General features: G+C 35.1%; 3 protein-coding genes across 5 annotated transcripts in view; 2 read left to right on the top strand and 1 right to left on the bottom strand.

Moving 5' to 3' along the window:
* The first annotated feature begins 1347 nt into the window (after positions 1-1347).
* LOC143346994 (F-box only protein 9) lies at positions 1348-5077 on the top strand. Of its 2 annotated transcripts, none has more exons than XM_076775769.1 (8): positions 1348-1597; positions 1825-2040; positions 2101-2400; positions 2518-2681; positions 2756-2947; positions 3023-3257; positions 3324-3544; positions 3658-4691. In XM_076775769.1, the coding sequence occupies exons 1-8, from the start codon at positions 1595-1597 to the stop codon at positions 3707-3709; spliced, it is 1383 nt and encodes a 460-aa protein (XP_076631884.1). In that variant the 5' UTR covers positions 1348-1594; the 3' UTR covers positions 3710-4691. The 2 variants fall into 2 exon arrangements, with proteins under 2 accessions (XP_076631884.1, XP_076631885.1); XM_076775770.1 differs by lacking the exon at positions 3658-4691 and adding an exon at positions 4966-5077 and having other exon boundaries at positions 1349-1597.
* LOC143346995 (progestin and adipoQ receptor family member 4) lies at positions 3887-9734 on the bottom strand. The gene is made up of 5 exons (XM_076775771.1): positions 9185-9734; positions 6679-6903; positions 6128-6231; positions 5910-6047; positions 3887-5317 (listed from the first exon to the last, which is right to left on the bottom strand). Exons 1-5 carry the CDS (start codon positions 9369-9371, stop codon positions 5090-5092), a joined length of 882 nt encoding a protein of 293 aa, XP_076631886.1. The 5' UTR covers positions 9372-9734; the 3' UTR covers positions 3887-5089.
* Positions 9735-14460: 4726 nt separating this feature from the next.
* Doa (CDC like kinase darkener of apricot) overlaps positions 14461-19103 on the top strand; it is a 43890-nt gene continuing 39247 nt past the window's right edge. Inside the window, exons 1-2 of one of the 2 annotated variants that reach the window (XM_076775758.1) lie at positions 14461-14831; positions 16563-16696. In XM_076775758.1, coding sequence (XP_076631873.1) covers positions 14559-14831; positions 16563-16696 — 407 coding nt within the window. In that variant the 5' untranslated portion in view covers positions 14461-14558. Of the gene's footprint in view, positions 14832-14882; positions 15607-16562; positions 16697-19103 lie in introns of those variants that run through there. The other variant, XM_076775759.1, reaches the window with a different exon arrangement.

Here is a 19103-nt window from a genome sequence, read left to right on the forward strand (position 1 = left end):
ACATATGTATTAAGGGTGTTCGGTTGAATACAGAAGTTTCATAATCGATATATCAATGATTTACCTCATTTAACAATGGCTCGCCATTGCATACCAATTACTGTAATCCGTAGCTCTACGTAGACTTTATGACGATAAGAAGTGCACATAATATAATACAACAAATATTATTAAAAGTAATTTACATTTTGTTTATGAGTGATCCCTCACTTGGAAATTCAAAAATTTCGGGTTTAACCTGTACGGCACTTTAAATAATTCCTGTTCTTTCTCGAAATTTTACTCGGTTGTGCACCACTGTTCTAGAACGTTCGATTGCTTTCTGCGTCATTTGGTTAAAATTTTTCTTAAATGTGACGATTACTACATATCTTTATCTTTAAATAATGTACGTGTTATTTAGTAATAATTATCCGAGTACGTGCCAAAGAATTTTCTATTTTTATATGTTAATTATAAATCAGAGAGACTTTAATTACTACTCTAACCCTTAAATAACCGTTTTCATAAGCGTCTGACTCGTTTAGATGTCATATGTATACAACTATCTTCGCGATTAACGTGTGAAGGTGGCCCTATATGATGCGGCTGACCGCGCAATTAGCGATGGGTTCAAGTTGCAACGCGACCACCCAAATTCCAGAGAGCCATTTTGTTCTTTTAAACTTAATTCGTACACAGCGTCCGTACTGTTGATGATGATTATCGGATCTGTCGAATGTTAAGTGGTTGATATCACAGTGAAAGTGAAATTCGTGTAAAGTGCAACAGGATTATCGTGTTATAACTTGAATCCATTGCTGACCGCATCGTGTAGAGCCTACTTAAAACCGAATCTGTTCACCGTCGACAATAGGCGCTACTATTTGTCTACAAATGGCTCCAAGTACAAAATTATAGCAGTAATGTAAGTAAATCGACTACAATTCTCCTCATAAATATACATATGTAGATAGCTTCTTCTCTAAATTCAAATCGACCAACATTTTGATCGTTTTTCAAGTCGCAATTTTTGTCATATTCAACACTATTCACTGATAAATGTTCACATTGCGTTTCCCTCATAAATTTTAAATTTGAATCGCACAACTTTTATTTTACTTATTTTACTCTAAAGATAATATTAATAGGAATCAAAGTAGTAATTTCAATGATCACGTTTAAGCAATAAATATTTAATATATTTATCCCAACTGACACATACCAATTATTTAAATTTAAAATTGCACGCTATCGATACACGTGGTTAACATTCTCTGCTGTTTATCTAAATACATATGGAAAGGAATTTGTTCATATTATACGTATTATAATATATTTTTAAAAGAAGTCACAGAAGTCTGTGGTTCCTCGGAAACCGTTTATTTGTAAATGATACGGATTTTATGTAAATTGCGCCAGCTGAAAGTACAGGGAAATAATCTATAGTACATTATGACCTTTAATTGAGTGAATTGAGTCGCAGTACAGAAAGGCGAAAACTAAAACGGCGGTCCCAGTGAGGAATTTGTATTTTCATTGTGTTTTACGTTTTACCGACCGAATGTACAAGCGTTGAAGAAATATCATCGTGTAAATTGAATCGGGAAAAGAAATGGTACGTAAGGAGTTGGAAACAATGACTGTTCTTCCATTGTTATTGCATAAAAAGTTCATTACATCAACATAACCTGAAACGAAGCAGATGTCATTCCCTGTATGATTTTTCAACGAAACATTTAATAGTTTGTACATTCCAATTGTTTCAATTCTTTTAATATATTTTGTTTTATACAAATCATTCGATTGATTATATTTGTGAGCATTATTTATGTACATCAATAGAGTCACTCTAGTGAATCTGGTGAGTCGGATGATGGTGGAGATGATCAAGAAGGGTCTTCTTTTTCTGATACCAACATCGAGGATGCTTTAACATCTTTTAGAGAGCAATGGCAGCGCGAATTGAATTTATCGCCAAAATGCGATATTCCCAAAGCTCATTCCTCGAAAACGGTTAAGATTGATGTTGCTTGCGATGAAGATTCCATCGAAAACAGGGTACAACAGTTTATAGAAAACGGCATTAGACAGATATATTATAAGAAATTCTGATTTTAGGCAAAACATTTTTTTTTGAAAGGAATTGAATATGAGCGAAGTAGAAAGTTTTATGAAGCAATTCAGTCCTACAAGCGTGCTGTGCAATTAGTTCCTGATATTGAATTTCGTTTGTATGATTCAAGCAAACTAAAGTCTAATGATGATAGTTTAGAAGATTTAAATAATATTGTGAACAATGTTGATGATAACAATGAAAATTGCAATGATGAAGATGAAGAAGAGAGCAATTTATTTATTAAACTATGCAAAATTATAAACCATAATAAATGTGTTTGTTTGCCTAAATTTGAACAAAATGTAAGTTCTTATTATTTAGGAGTAAAAGACAATTTTTTAAATTATGTCAAAGCATATTTAAACATATTGCTATTATCAAATATTATAGTAATTGTTGCAATTCATTTGATATTTCAGACAACACATATTTCTGCCTTGCCAATAGAAATAGTGCTTTATATCTTAAGATGGGTAGTATCGTCAGAACTTGACTTGAGGTCTCTTGAAATGTTCTCTAGCGTATGCCGCGGATTTTACGTATCTGCAAGAGATACAGAGATTTGGAGACTTGCCTGTATTAGGTAAGCCATAGGCACCGTTGATTAAATTTTTTTAGATAATAATGAAACAACCATGAAATTAATAAATTATGTAGAGTATGGGGTGTAAATTGTGGAACCTATGTTCCAAAATACCAATCGTGGAGAGAAATGTATTTACAACGGCCTAGACTAAGATACGATGGATGTTATATATGTAAAATCAGTTATATTCGCGAAGGTGAAAATAGTTTCCAAGATCGATTTTATAGACCTTGGTATCTCTTGGAATACTTCAGGTACCTGAGGTATGAAACAGCGTAATTTGGTATAAACGGCTCACTACAAATTTTCAGTTCCTATAACGTTTTTTCAATAAACAGATTTTTTCCTGAAGGAAAAGTCTTAATGTTGACTTCAACCGACGAACCGCAAAATTGCATAAATTCCTTAAAAACTTGTACACCACGAAATGCGTCGGTTATCATTGGCCATTACAGATTACACGGTAATTGTGTAATTCTGGTGTTCAAGCAACAAAAAGCAAAAGAGCTTAATAACTACAGTAAAAAGAAAAGAGAACCTGTACACGATTTGGGGGAACAAACGTTTCGCATTGTATGTATTCATAGTCATACTATTGAACGAAAATAAAGTAGATACTGTAGGATAATGTTCTTATAGGAATTTAACATTCAAAATCACCTCGGACGGATGAATTCACAATTGAAATGGTTGAGTTATACTATGTTTACGAAATATAGGGACGGACATGTAGAAAAATCGTATTTGAAAAAACCAACTGGAAAGGAATGGAGGGTATCGGGTATCGACAGGCAATATCCGCCCTTCAAATTTAGTAGGGTTAAAAGTTACACCCAAGAAAGCGAAGCTCCTCTGCAATTGTAAGAGATTATAAAATTATTAATCGTTCGAAGTACGTAAAAGTACAATAATCAAACAAATATGTAAAAGAAGAGTAAATTCTGCGGGCCAGCGTTATTTATACAAATTACAGTAATGCCTTGGTTATTGGCCGACGTTCGGGACCGAAACTGACCAAAGTTTGAGGAAGGTAGATCATCCAGGAAATCCCTGGCCGCCATATTTGGCCGCCGGGACAAGCGGGAAACCAGTTCCACGAATTGGTAGGAATGGCAACCAGCCAATTTCCGAGACATCACTGTACATTGTGAACACGTACTTCAACGTAATCTTTGGCTTATAATCATGTATGATAGATACGGTCGTAATAAGAAAATTCTTTATTCTTCATTTGTTATTTTATTGTTTCTTAAATAATTTTTATTTGCCTACTATACAATTCTCATATTACAGTTTCCTCTTAAGTTCTATCTCCTACGTTAATTTTTAAATAGATAGTATAGATAAATAATTCATATATATAATTTATTATTACATTATGCACTTTAATAGTGCCTTATGTGCTTTCAAAATAGGTGCTCATATTTCCAAAATTATTTTTATATTTTATTCATATTTGACACAGTAGGTTGATTATTAATCATTAATTTTGGTCAAACTATAACCTACTGGAGCATGCAAATATGAACAATTCGAATCGCAAGAGTATTTTACATTGCCTGTCAATAATTTTTATTGCATCAGGATGTTAATTAAACTGTATTTCTTGCGGTTCTGTACGTTATTAATTTTACGTAGAACTTTACTTAAGAACCTATACACTCAGTCAAAGTATATGGAAGGAACGAAAATACGATCAACCAAATATATACTATTTTGTAATTATGAGATTGAATCGTGGATAAGTCGATCATTTTCTAATATAATATAATTTCCTGATATCTTCGTATAGGCAATTGATTTATGTATGAATAATCAAACAGTGGTGAAATTAAGTGAATTACGATCGATATTTTGGAACCATTTTATGCTTTCAAGTGAAAGTAGTGACACTGTGAAGCGATGTATCGAATCAAAGAGACGAGTGTCATGGAACACATCTTGTACATTGCTCTGTGGATGTTTATTATTACAATTACGATAATAAACGTATTTTTGATGTGCTTATTCCGCCTTACTTATTTCACTCGAGAGATCTCTTTCGTCGCGTTACCTTTATCAATATCATTCTTTTGCCCCTTATTAATGTTTGGATTACATTAGACAACTTGTTACATTATATCATTATTCTCGATATGACAGATTCACTTTTGTACTCGTAATTGCACTTAAAACTCTTCCATGCATTGTAAAACACGCTCACAGCGTACTCGTTATCGCTATGAAACTTTGATATAATCTATATATCATTCGTTTCTGATACAACTGTTTTTTTAAAAAGATTTCTCCGCTCTGCGAGCGAAAGGCGTTCTGGTCATTGATTGCTAAGCATCTACACGAATAATCGCCGGCTGTCGTAGGCTCAAATTTATCACAGACTACAGTGAAAGGTTTTCACGTTTCAATCACAGTTCGTCGTGCATCGACGGAACGAAGGACGTTCCATTGCACGTAGACGGATCGGACATCCAAGCTAGATCCAGCAAAGTGGCGGCGTGCATCGAACACACCGCCAGAACAACTAGCACGTGCATCAAATTATGAGAATTTAGTATAAAATCCAATTTCCCTGGAATCCACTTTTCAGGTATACGCAAAGCTCCGATGGTTGCTCCCACAACAGCTATCAGGTCCTGAAAAATAATTCTTTCAACATTATGTAATTCTCCAACTCGGTGGTTCTTAACTTTTTTTTATATCTACGGACCCCATTTGACAGCCTGATGGAGATCATGATCCCTTTATATGCCATGTTCTTCAGTTTAACGTTCTCAATTATTAGTTAAATTAATGTTCTTCAACCAGTGTTAACAATACTGGCTTGTTGCAATATATCGCAGATTATCGTTAGAAAATTTGGGATTTCAATTCCGTCTTAGTGATATATTTCAATCGGCAGTTTAATTAAGAAAGCTTACAATTTCTCTGTACAAAATATAATGATAAATTTAGGATATTCAAATAGAAAATAAATGTACAAATTTGCGGACCCTCAAATATTTATCTACGGCTCCCTTGGAGTTCGCGGACGCAAGTTAAGAACCACTACTCAAACTATATTTTATTTGCATTTATTATAATGTATGTTTATGAAATAAACTGTTTTATGGAAAAAATATGATTTTGCTTTAGCGACTCGTATTATTTTAATCACGTCTGTGGGCATTTTTTATTGCCACGTTGGTTCGATACACAGTCTTATTATCTCAGTGTTTGATATCTTACTTGTAGCACAACATGGTGCAAAGCATCCGGAGATCCACCGCCAATTCCAAAACATCGTAGAGTCATTACTAGCATCCTCATAAGGAAAGGAGGTGCGAAACATAATCTTCTTTCCCACGGAGAATAGGCGTGCATTGCCTATGGAATAAGTGGCATTCATAGATTACAAGGATCGAAATTAGAATTTAGAAAGTCTGTATAATAAGAGAATGGTATACCATAAGGAGTCCCCAAATGCTAAGAAAACAGTAGATAAAAATACAGCAATACCAGTAGGTGGTAGGTAAGCAGTGAACGAACGCTGTTATCATTGGTATTGCTCCTAAAATAATAAGCGATAATTTTACAATTATGCTGATAATCATTTGAATGTTGTATCGTTTATCACTTTTAGATGCAGTTTCTGATCAATTTTAAATATTCAATATAAAATGTAATAGATTGCATAGTTTCATCAAACATGTATGCATATGTATTATTATATGTGTATGGGTTTGAGCATATATTATACATAGCAAAATTATCGATTTTAAGTCAGCCATAAATATCTTACCACCCACACAGCATGAAATATTGCAGAAATATAACTACAATGTTTTAATTACATTTGTTACAATACATATTATAAAGTGGCAGCTTAGCAGCAATTTTTTAGTTATTTTCAATATATTTTTTTATCTTATTATATTGTAGAGGACGTCAAGGCGAATTTAAGTTCGTCAAGATCAAATCGAGGAGGGTTGTACGATTTTTAATCACGATACGTTACCGAAACTTTGACACAGCCATATCCCAATCATGTCTAATTTCAGCAGCTTCTTATAGAATACATCGTCGTAATTTAAGTTCATGAAGAGATGATAGACGAAAGATCCAATCCACGGACTAACGGCGCCGATCAAGTGACACCATGATAAAATTCCTGTGAAGGTATCTTGAGCACTCCATGGAAGAAGTTGTGGTATCGTCAGTAGCATGTACAAGATAGCGAATCCTGGAACGAATTATCCGTGTTGTAAATCGATCTAATACCATTGTTTGCTCTGGGAAAGCATAGTTACATTATCCAATAAAGGATAATGGTAGAAAATGGCCAAACTCTGGGTTCGCCAGGTACTTAAAATATTTAGTATAATTCTACATGTTCTAAGATATTGTAAAAGCACAATTTTATATCCTGCAAATGATGGGAAAGTCATAAAAAGAGAATCACAGAAGGTAGTTAATAAAGACGACAGATAACAATGTATTTATTCGAAGAATTAAGTCTTACGACTTACGCAACAAGGAAGTGGAATTTGTTTAATGTATTATGTTATAAATTCTCTTCCGCTTTGAACGATAACAAACAATTTTCCAAAACTAACTATCTGTGATCTTAGACTGTACACGTTTGGATCTTCTTAGTTAAAGCAAGCACCTGATTTCCATGCACGATATAAATATTGATTATTAGCAATAATAATTTCGGCCATTTTCTACCATTGTCGTTTAAAAACTGAAACTGAAACTGGATTGATAAAACGATAGTGTGCGTACTTTTTTGCTTCTAGCGTATACAAACATTATAGAGCAAAGGTGTAAACTTTCTCAGTGCAACAAGTGTTTGTCTTTTTTCATCTTACGTGCGAATAATGAAAAGATTACAAAATAGTTCTGGCGGTGAATTTTGCTTGTTGATTTCACTATTTCAATACAAGCGCGGACCTGTAATCAAATAACATTTTATACAATGCAATGCGAGATCGATAAACAGTATCTCACATCTCTCCTCTGATTATAGTTGCAGAATGTTATCGCGTCGTATTGCATAGAATACCGGCATGCATAAATCAACAGTGTCGCGTTAAATAAATAATTCATCGAATAAAAGCAAAACATGATTTTCCGACATTACGTTCAGCTCTGCGATCACGCTTTTGTCTTTGTTTATTAATAGCTCTTTGTTGCGATCGATATACTATGATATTTTCGTGTTAGAAATTTTCTACATGGTATGTACGCAAATTGCTCTTGTAAGGTGTTTTTTTTTCTACGAATGAATTTATCGATTCTATTAATACGTAGCACTATTGTCATTGTCATGCATCGGTGTCAAGAGTAAATCCAGGAAGAATAACGTACGGCTTCGACGATCGATTTTTAGTTATCCCGCAATGCGCTGATCCGAATGTGAGGATCTTCCATGTCAGTTTACCTTGAAATCGCGTAACTCAAGGGTAATCCATTTTTCTATTTAATTCAATCAGAGTAGACCACTCTCGTTTTCTCAACTCATTCGGATCAAATTCAGTCCACAACTCAAGGTCACCTCCCCTATTTCCACGCCATGTCATCTTTTTGATGATCAATCGTTATGGCGAGAATGACCTTTCAGTGACCTTGAACGGTCAATTGATTTCGATCCGATGACAGCAGTTATTCTTAACCGTTATACGATGGCACATCATCATACCGTGAAGCTGTTTTGTTTGAAGTGTATTGTAAATGTTTGTGGATTTTTTATTTTTCATTGCTTTTAAAATTGTTACTAAAATTAATAGATATTTCAATAGCCTTTAACGAGCCGATTCAATATTTTAACGCATTCGACCCTTTCTTGTTGGGTTCTCTTTAGAAAAAGATAACTTAAAATCAAAAATTAGGAACAATTCAATAAAACAAATAATTATATCTAAGCTACAGAAATTAATTAATGATGTTAGTTAAAGAATTACACTATTTTCACTTATTTATACTGTATGAATCTTATCAAATCTTTATTACTGATTTTTCAGTAGTAAGTTACGCGCTAATCTCTACATTGCAGGTGTCGTACAAGTTTAAGTAAAGCCATATTACGAGAGTTAATTAATAACTAGAGTCTCCAAAAATTGTGTAAACAATGGGGATACAATGTTTATTTTAGAATTGGGTCGAAAGAGGTATCGAAAAGTTAACATTTTCCGTCAAATATCAAAGTTCAAGTTCCTGGATCAAGAATAAACCAGATTGTTTCTTCACGAATGCAATGGGAAAACTGATAGAGCATTTGAAAAAATGTGCCGAATGGTGATTATGTAGAAAAATAAACATGTACGTGCGTTTGAAGTATAATATATTTACTTTGTTTTGAGATCAGTTTCATTAATTCCTCTTATCTGAAACATATTTCATAGGATTGGAGACCTTAGTTGTCAATCGACCCTCGTATCGCCGTTCACGAAAAGTGTACGGCTGGCATAGTGTTGGGGGAATCACTGAACTAGGGTCTCCGTTCGTGCTCTGAAACTCACCGTGCGTCATGATATTGACGGTCTCATTGTGGATGTAAAAGAGGCTACCGAGGCATTGGCGGACGGTCATGAGCGGTCTGTATCCGGTACGGATGTGAGGGTTGAACTGAAGGTGCTGTGGCATGTCGCTCCATCGTCGCAGCAGGCGAAATCTAGGTTTCTCCTGCTGTGACGGTTGCTCGTGCATCCTGCCGTTCTTGGCGTCTCGACGATCGAACGTGTCCCTGCTGTCAGAGTCCAGGAGCGGAGGGTTTGACGCCTCCGCATGATGCTCGTCGTTTCGTAGCGACGTCGTGCGGTCTGAACAGTTCGTAAGGGGTATTTGAAGCACGGGTACACACGCGTGGTGGAACGACGCGTCCGAGAACAGCGTCCCAGCCCTCGGTGACGGCGACGGCGACGGCGACGTCGTTACTGCATCAGTTCCGTACTCGATGCTCCGTTCACCACCATCCGCGATTCCTCTGACGGTGCCGTTACCACGGAAACCGCATCGATCCTTTTCATTACCTGAGAGAACGCGGCACCACGAATATACTGCCAGTCTCTGCGAACCCAGTCGGCTATCTACACGTACCTCCCCTCCCACCTCCCTTAGATATGCTAGAAGCGCAACCCCCCTTCGACGGCCTGCACTTGCCCAATTCGTTGGACGATGCCATTTTTACAATCTCGCGTCGCGACGTTTAGGAGAACGCGCAGTGGGCTAGGTCGTGGAATTTAATAACATTTTCTCGAAAAATGAACCTTCATTTTGAACGTTTATATTGAATCGAGACACAATTGCCGTTATTTCGTACTAGCTTTACTTCTCTTTCAAACGAGGTAGCTTGTCGATTCCTGATGCTAAAAATAAGTTTCTTTGGATGAAAAAAGCATTTGAACAAACTTCTGTACATAGTTGTCGTTATTGAATTTTTATCCGTTTAAAGAGTTTCGTAGGGATCCAAATAAATTATAAGGAGGGTGAGGTAACACGGACCAACCAAACTCCCAAATTTTTTCTTGGGTGTTCGACCCCAAACGCGACAAGTGCTACTCGTTTCTTTTGCAATTTTTCGTATACCATGCTGTAACTCTCTTATTATGTTTTAATAGTTCATAATGGATTATTCCTCTTCGATAACATTACACGTAAAAAAGAATCTTCTTACCATGAAGGGTGGTTTTGGGTTCTGGCTGAGGTTGTTGATTTTCATTTACATACTGTCCTTTTCGAGTAATATTCTCTATTTTTCTTTTCTCCGTTAAATTGTGCAGAACTCATACGCTTAACTTACTGAGTTTTCTTAGTTTTTCCAGATATCAAGAAGTGCTAGATTAAGATCTCTTAATCTTATCTGATGCTTCTCTAACTATTGACCTTCGCAATATTGTCATAGATACATTGTCGTTTACTGTCACAATTATAAGAAATATTTTGTAGCAAAGATCGTTCTAAAAACAACGGCCCCGAATGGGAACACCCCTTTGAAAACATGAATTTACAAGATGTCGAAGGGAAGGAATAACAAGGTTCATATACTTTGAGATATTAAATTCATTGTTGCTTTTTTAAATAAACATTTTTATTCACAATTTCGTTTCACAAATTTAGTAAAAATCGTGTACCTAGACTTCCAGTTTCACAGTATTTTTCGTTGTATCTTTCTTTTATACTTGAGTACTCCACTAGGAGCGCCATTTATAGCCACGGCCAGGTTATTTAGAAAATGCATGAACCTTGATATTTATAGGGAAGTTTAATTAAAAGGACGAACTGTTTCTGCATTACTTTATTGATTGACTCCCTAACCTTCGGTTTTGTCACAATCTTGACATCCATTTTACCAGTGTCGTATGTATTCTATTCATATATGATTCATAAAGAATTATCGAATTGATGCATTAGCAACTAGTTCCACCCACCGCATACGATTGGACGGGCACTGTAATTTAATGATTCGCGCCGAATTATTTATTACTAAGTGTCATTTTATTTGGAGAAAGTTCCGAAACATTTGCGATACGATACTTTACGCGTTTAAGGTGTAACGCTGCCCGTCGCGTTAAATTAACGTTTACCATAAAATTCGAATTTGCGAAGCGTGAATGACTGATATTATTCTTGGCTTGCAGATTAAATCAGGCTTTAGATGAGTTTCGAATCTTGGTTTGGGGCCAACATCAAACGCGACCTGGATGCCGCGTAAATCGGAAACCACCGTACGATATTCAACGACTCCTAGATTGTTCTCGGAGCAATTGCCTTTTTCACAACTAACGTCATTCATTGTCTTTTATAGGAAACAGGAAGCAAGACCTAAACGGCAGTCGCGAATTTCGCGTGACGTGCCTCCTGCGGCCGCAGCCGTTAGAAATAAGGACAGGCGTTCGACTTTAATCAATGGACGATTTCCAACTTGTAAGCTTACATAATTAATTCATGAATCACCTTCGATACGTGACAACATTTATTCCGTTATTTACATTCGAGTGAGCAACATGATCTACGAATACGCGGTACGCTGCATAGAGAAAATACCCTTTGTTATTTAATTACGATGAAACGTGCTCGAACAGAGTCGTTTCGCATCTGGGGTTAGTTGTTCGCGAAACAGCGCAAGCGCTGCACAATAAAACACGTTATCTGCACGGAGCCCTCGCGGTAAGCTGCAACTATCCGGATACGATGGGTGCAGGTTTCGTACAGTGTCTCTTCTACCATTTTACCAACAGAACCGCATCTATCTTAAGTAGCGTGTTAAAGGGTCAGGATAATTACCTTTATCGCGGGCGACAGGTACGTGGAGTGAAAATAACGTGAAAGTGAAGTGACTACATTTAATTGCGACTGTATTATTCTTATCAATCCAACGATCGGGATTTTTCCTTCCCTGCAACACCATTGAAGTAATTCTAGTTTTATCGCGTATCCTTGTGCTAGGATAAATTTACTCGTGTTGAATTATCGACGTGGCCTCGACCAGACTGTAATCGTTTTCTATAAAGGCTGAATCCTTAAAACTTGCATGTAAATGTTGAGTCCTCGAAGCTTTAAGGCTCGATCTTGAAGATTGAATTTTCAAAGTTTATATATAAATCTTGAAATTTGAGCTTAAAAGATTGTAAAGCACGAAATTCGATCTGTAGTTTGAGCATTGAAAGCTCGAGACTCGATCTATTTAACAGAATTAGACATTTTTAAGATTTTCTTATTTGATATTAGCATAACGAAAATTTGTTACATAAATGATTAAACTATTTATATACGTACACGTATGGGATATTATGTATTCTATTTGTGAGCTGTATGATTTCTATGCTATATAAAGATCCTTCACGTTATGTATTTGTATTGTCAAATGTTGTCTATTAATGCTGAAATTTGATTTTCGATCGAAGGATAGGTAATCGAGTTTTTTATCTAGTTAATATTTGATCAGGTGACAATAATTGAATTAAGGGCGACAGTAAAAGTCTTCGCATTGTTCTTTCTTAATTATTGAATTTATAAACAAAAATAGAAATTTTAAATCAACCACAACGTAAATCGATAATTGAATTAATTGCAGCAATCGTACAAAGAATTATGGACGTTCATAGCAGATTTGGTTTCTTCCGCGGTAACGAAATATTGCAACGGGACTCAGTCTAATTGTAAGCATATGGCGTTCAGTTCGACAATAGAGGTAAGCTAAATTCGATTGTTTTTTTAATTTTCGCAGCAATTTTATATATTCAATAGATTCTTTAAACTATTTAACAATTCAAATATAATTAATCAGTCTGGATCTTCTACATTTCTACAGAGATGTAGAAGCTTGCTGAGTGACTAAAGTTTTAAGATAGTTTGGCAAGACACGAATCAATAGTCCTGCCTCGTAAGTTCCTATAAAAAAGTTTGCTGGTACAATTCCATCATAAGACATTGCCAAAGCACATGATTAAGGTTATGTGCCTTTATCCCACATTGCCAGGGTGGACTGGAGATCGTGTTGATCTTAAATAGCGATTCATTCATTCAGTAATAATTAGCTTTAGCTAGAGAGATTTAGACAATAATATTTGGGGCAGAGATAGATGGTGGAACCATCTGGTGCTTTTGGTGGAACATAGGTCAAAGTACTTGATTTCTGTGATTTTAAGTTAAAGTGGATTTCTACTCTTTCTGGTTCTCTAAAAGGAAGGGAGTGAGCCTTTAATTTCAGGGTACAAATTGATTTTGCAATAGATTTAACCCCTCAAACACCATAAGGATCTAGAGACGTGAGTCGGCACTGTCGGCCTCTACAGCCAGCAGCGTCCAAGACCTAACCTCACTTGATTACATAAAGTAAGACATATCGTGAAAAAATCATGAGAGGAACGTTGTTATGGCTAAAACTATACACGAAAAACAAAACTATATACAAACTAAAGAATAAAATAATCATAAAAAGAAAATTGATATACTAAATATAAATGAAACCGAAAAGTACATGCACGCGTGTCATGTCTTTCATACAGTCTCCAAAAAAATCGATAACGATGTAGTTTAACTAGAGTAGTTACCCTCTCTAATATACTTGCAGTGTGGTGCCATCTAGAATAATATACAGAGGTCATCAACTAGTCACTCGGAATTTACATCTTTATCTAGAGACCTCGTGAACATCATGATTAGTCTTGTTCTTAGTTAAAATTCAAGCATGTTTTGGAATTTAATAACTTTAATCCAATGTGGCGTTGTGCGTGTTATTGCTAATTTGATTTGGGGACAGGTACGTAAGGTTTCTGTGACAAATTAAGTATAATGTAGTTGTCGCTCCAAATTAAACACTAGATTGTTTTCGTCAATTTTAGATAGAAATATTACTTTCATTATACAATGGGATAATGCACGTGGCTATTTAGCACGATACAATATGAATTTCATGTTTTTTACGTATATTGTATTTCTTTTTTGTGTCATGGATATGCGAGGTTATCAAACACATACATATTTCAAATATTGTATAACTTAATTAAGATATTTTTCTCTTACACGGGTATCGACAAGAACATTCATATTATTTAATTTCTATATTATATACATATATATATCCATAGAACATTTTATTGTTTATGTTCAAACATTTAAGTCTTCAACATTGATATTGATTAAAATTGATCATAGTATTAAAAAATTCGATAATATTATAAATATTGCTTAAGTAATTTCATGATTCAATTATAATATTAGCCTACAATTATATGGATTATAATTTTGAAATAATATCAATATTTTATCATTGGGTATGGAATTATTAAATACGTCATTATTTAACTTAATTATAGTTATTTTTAAATTCGAAAATATTTTATTACATTGAAAAATTATGTAGATAATTCTGAAAATAGTATTATCTGTAACATGGTAGCCGGCACAACTCACATATGTTACATCGGTTTTGTATCTGCCGGAAGTACGTACGGTGAGGTTAATCGGCAAAATTCGTGCATACTCGGGTTCGTTCGTGAACGATGTTGTACGAACATAGCCGAGTATCGTTCGCCAATCGCATCGATCCGATTTCCACGTCGTTGTCACACAACAGTGTTATACGTAGGACATCGTTGCGCTCTTTGGATATTTTGTGTTTGCAAGTATACTTTGGGACCAATCGAGCCTGATTCATCTCTCAATGTAAGTTATTTTCTCGCAATTGATCGTAATGTGTTAAATTTTGGAGTATTATCAAATGTTGGACAGAAATTGTGCATGTGTTACGTTCACTGGTACTTGATGCTTCTTTATCTCCAAGATGGCCGCCGTTTCATGAAAGTTCCTTATGGCATATGCATTGCGATATGTCTCTCTACTTGTATATTTCATCGCTTTTACAACTCCACAGTCATTGAATGTGTGTGCATTGTATCTGATCACAATGCACGATCTATTCTTCGAAAATGTTAATGTTTAAACTCGACACCTCGTGTTAAAAGGCAAGCATCTCGTTAACATTGATTTTGTTAGCGAGCGTGCCCACGCGTACCCGTTACCTCATTTCCATTTCATCTCCCTTCTTTCTACTGTGTCTCCATTGTGTACATCATGCTGTCATTCTAGTCGATTTCTCTTTTCACATTTCTTGTGAAATCTATGATAAAGAGATTTTGGCGGGATTTGTATTTCCGTTTTTACAATAAGTCCTCTCGATTACATAGGGTTACATTACACTTCGATGATTCTTACAAATAATAGGTATTTTTATTTATCCTTACGGAGTGGGCCGTTTCCTTTCGTAGTGCTTAGTACGCTTTTACGATGCGACTGCCCACATTTTGCAGAATTTTTTGAGCTGATGTCCACGTCGTTGTCCAAAAACAGTGTCATACCGCAAGCATCATCTTCACGTTCCTGGATATCATCCATCTTCGATTTCATTCGGGATCAAGTGAGCCTGTTTCGCCTTCCCAATGTAAGTACATGCTGTCTAGCTTCTGTAGAAAGGCTCTGGTCCTAATTCGTTCAGGAAAGTCATACAACATCATCGCAGATACATTGTGTACGTCTATAATCTTGGATTCTTCGATTTTTGACGTCAGTGTTGCTAATAATTTCGCGTCTGTCACTGTTGAAAATCATCCCCCAATCTAATAATTTAATATCTATTGTTCATTTATATTTTACTATTGGTTTCTGTTCTTTCTTTAATTTATGACAAAATGGTTTATAAAGAATTGAACTGCAATTTTTATAAATATTTGTAACTATTATATTTTGCATATGTGAATGGTATTTGTATTCATTTGTATGAGTATTAAATTTAATAGGTAAAGTGTTAAAGAATTGATCAAAGTTAAATAATTAGATATAGTTAGTTAATTTATTTGTGCCATTTCTGGCATATAAAACATTATATTTTCTTATGCATGTATGATATAATCCTTAATTGTTTCTTTGTTAATATGCCTTGCGTAGCTACATTATGGTAATATTATTCAATGCATCTGATGTCCATTATTTAAAGAGTTCAGTATTACTGTTTGCTATTTTTTAAAATTTTAGATAAAAATAATTTATCTAAGATAGTATATTTGTGTACTAACAAATTGTTTTTATCATTTTATGAAACTTGTACAAAAAGTGAATATTAAATATATTTGAATGTTTAATAATAGGTGGAAGGTAATGATCGTTGGGCACGCTAGTATATGTTTGTATATGGTATAACAATGTATGAACAGTTTCATCATTATGATCTGAAGTACATGTTTTAGTGTTAGTAAAGCTCTGATAGTCTTGTCAGATAATTTACGTAGAATAGTATTGTTACTAATTAAAATATTTTCAGCCACAAATTATTTCATTGTATGACAAGTGATTCTAAAAGTTACACATTAATGTTAAATAAATTTATAATGTTTGTTTTAGATGCCACGAAGCAGGAGACATCACCGTACTCGCAGCCATTCGAGGGCGCGTTCACATTCTGCTGGGTCTCTTCAGTACGAGCACAAAAAACGACGGATTGACTATGATAGTCCACAGAGCAAAGGAACGTATAGGTAAGTTTTACAATAAAAGGCGGCATTTATATTGTAATTTTTCTTGTAATGTGATTCTGACTGAGAATATTTAATGTTGATCATCATGAAAATAATAGTAAATTGTATCTGGCATACACTTGTACATGATATATGCTGAAATCGATCGACAAACGTGCACATTACAAAGTTTATGCGAGGAAATGTTCATCGGTCTTATATCTGGAAGCAGAAAATTGGAGCAGAGCATAATTTACTAATGCTGGATAGGATTGAATTTAGTCAATGTGCCTTGAGAAGAGAGTAAAATCGTCGCGTAGTTTTTGTAAGACTTGCGCAAAAAAGATTGAGAAACAAGGGGTGGGGAATAAGTAGAGCTACACACAAGACCAATGGCGCGAACGGTCTCCCACTCCGAAGACGCTTAGTATGAACAAGCAATAGAAGTTCTCCATGAGATCTTTATGGCTGTCAGTCGTGGTCCGTGCGTTCGAGCTTCCACATTTCCACTGGAAAATTTTACGGGATCTTCGAGAGTTACGTGCACAATCCTCGTGTACACGAGTTTATCATTGGCTATTGTTAAGTTGTTCAGAGAAGATACGTGAGTGTCAACGTGAATCTTATCCAAAATGATTTCGATGCGAGAGAATTGCAAATGTGAAAAAGATACAAACGATTGTATACGAGAGAAAAAGCAAGTTTTTCTGGAGAAACGCTTTTGACAATGCATTCGAACGTGGGAGGACTGAATGTTAGTAATGTCGCGCGTAGTTCAAACTCTCGTTTCGTTGTTCGAAAACAAAGATAGGCAAAATTTTTCGAGTTAAACAGTTATCGAGATAAACTTTTTCGAATTGTAATCTTTTACTGAATGAATAATGGATCAAAGTCCATTTGTTTTTATTTGTTAGATTATAATTTTGTGTGTCGTTGCTTGGAAACGTTCAATCCAATGTAATTGCGATGAATAGAGTTTACCTGTTGGATAGTAAAATTAATAGCTGCGAGTCTGCAATAAATTTTCATTAACGTTGCTTTTTGTAGCCGACCTAATATTTCCCATGCTACGTCTAGAACAGTTTCTATCACTGTTACCGATAACGGATCGTTATTGTTTCATAGGGGAGAACAGACTGACGCGTATCATTACTTTCTAGACGTTGAAACATTGCGATTCGTCAAGCATAACGAATTGCATACAAATGACGTTCTGTTTGTTCTTCGTTCCTTGTGTGTCTCAGACTGTTTGAATGTAAAACATTTATTCGCGGTCAGCTGAATATTCTGAAGAATATGTCGTACGTAATGTGATACTGGTCTCTGGTTAATACTTGTGTTTGTACAGACATAAAATAGAAAATTATTGCTGTCACGCACATGTAATGTTGGTCTCTCACAAGAAGCGATGCGTCATGTTTGCGTGACGCATGGTAACGAACATGTTAATGTCACAAATTTTCTAGTAATCCTAATTTTCGAAATGCTTTGTTATTTTGGATGAGTAGGTGATTATCCAACTATTTTTAATAGTATGTTAGATTTTGGAGGCTGGATCGAATATTAGGGATTAAGAAACTAAGTAACGTTTCATTTATGTTTAGTTTATAGACTAAAATAATAAAGGATCAGCTTTGGTAGAAGTATTCTATAGTTTCACATGTTTGCTGAGATTGGTTGTGCATTTTTCATATCCCAAATTCGCAAACGTTTAGGCATACCTGAACGTGCTAATCACATATTTAAACTACTATACGATCATTCATAGACCGTTGTTTGACATTATATAGCAATTAGATAACTTTCTACCTGTAATTCAGGGCCACTGAGAATGAAAGAGGTGGTATCGATCATCGTGTACATTTAAATATAACTTTCAAGACATTCATAAATATACTTTCTAACTGATCTATACTTAGTTATTGTGTAGATTGATCATAATTTGAAATAGCCATAGAAAGGGGGTTTATTAAATTTCCTGTAATTTTATTAACTGAAATATGTTAATTCGAAGTAGCTGGGGAGCACGCATATCGCTTCTGATTTTCTATAGCGTGCCTCCAATTATCTTGACTAGCTATCATAAAGTAGACGACTCGAGAAAGGAACGAGTTCGTGATTGAATTTTGATGTTGGTGTTGATTTAGTTACGCTGGCTCGTCAGCAACGCGGAAGGATTCTTCTATAAATGCTCCACGATGCAATGGCGCGAGAATTGAAGGTGTTTCGCAGAAGTCGTAGTGCGCCTAGATCGCTTAATTAAAATGCCCTCAGTAGGCAATTGCTATTATTCTCGTGAAGTATTCGTTGGAAAGTTGTTTAAAACCTCAAATAATGGAATATTTACGTTAATTTAACTTCTTAATTGTAAATTAATGTAATCGTATTCGCGTAGATCTAAATCAACAAGTTGGAAAAGTTCTAAACG

The sequence above is a fragment of the Colletes latitarsis genome, chromosome 10 (genome assembly GCF_051014445.1).
Source record: "Colletes latitarsis isolate SP2378_abdomen chromosome 10, iyColLati1, whole genome shotgun sequence".
Classification (NCBI taxonomy): domain Eukaryota; kingdom Metazoa; phylum Arthropoda; class Insecta; order Hymenoptera; family Colletidae; genus Colletes; species Colletes latitarsis.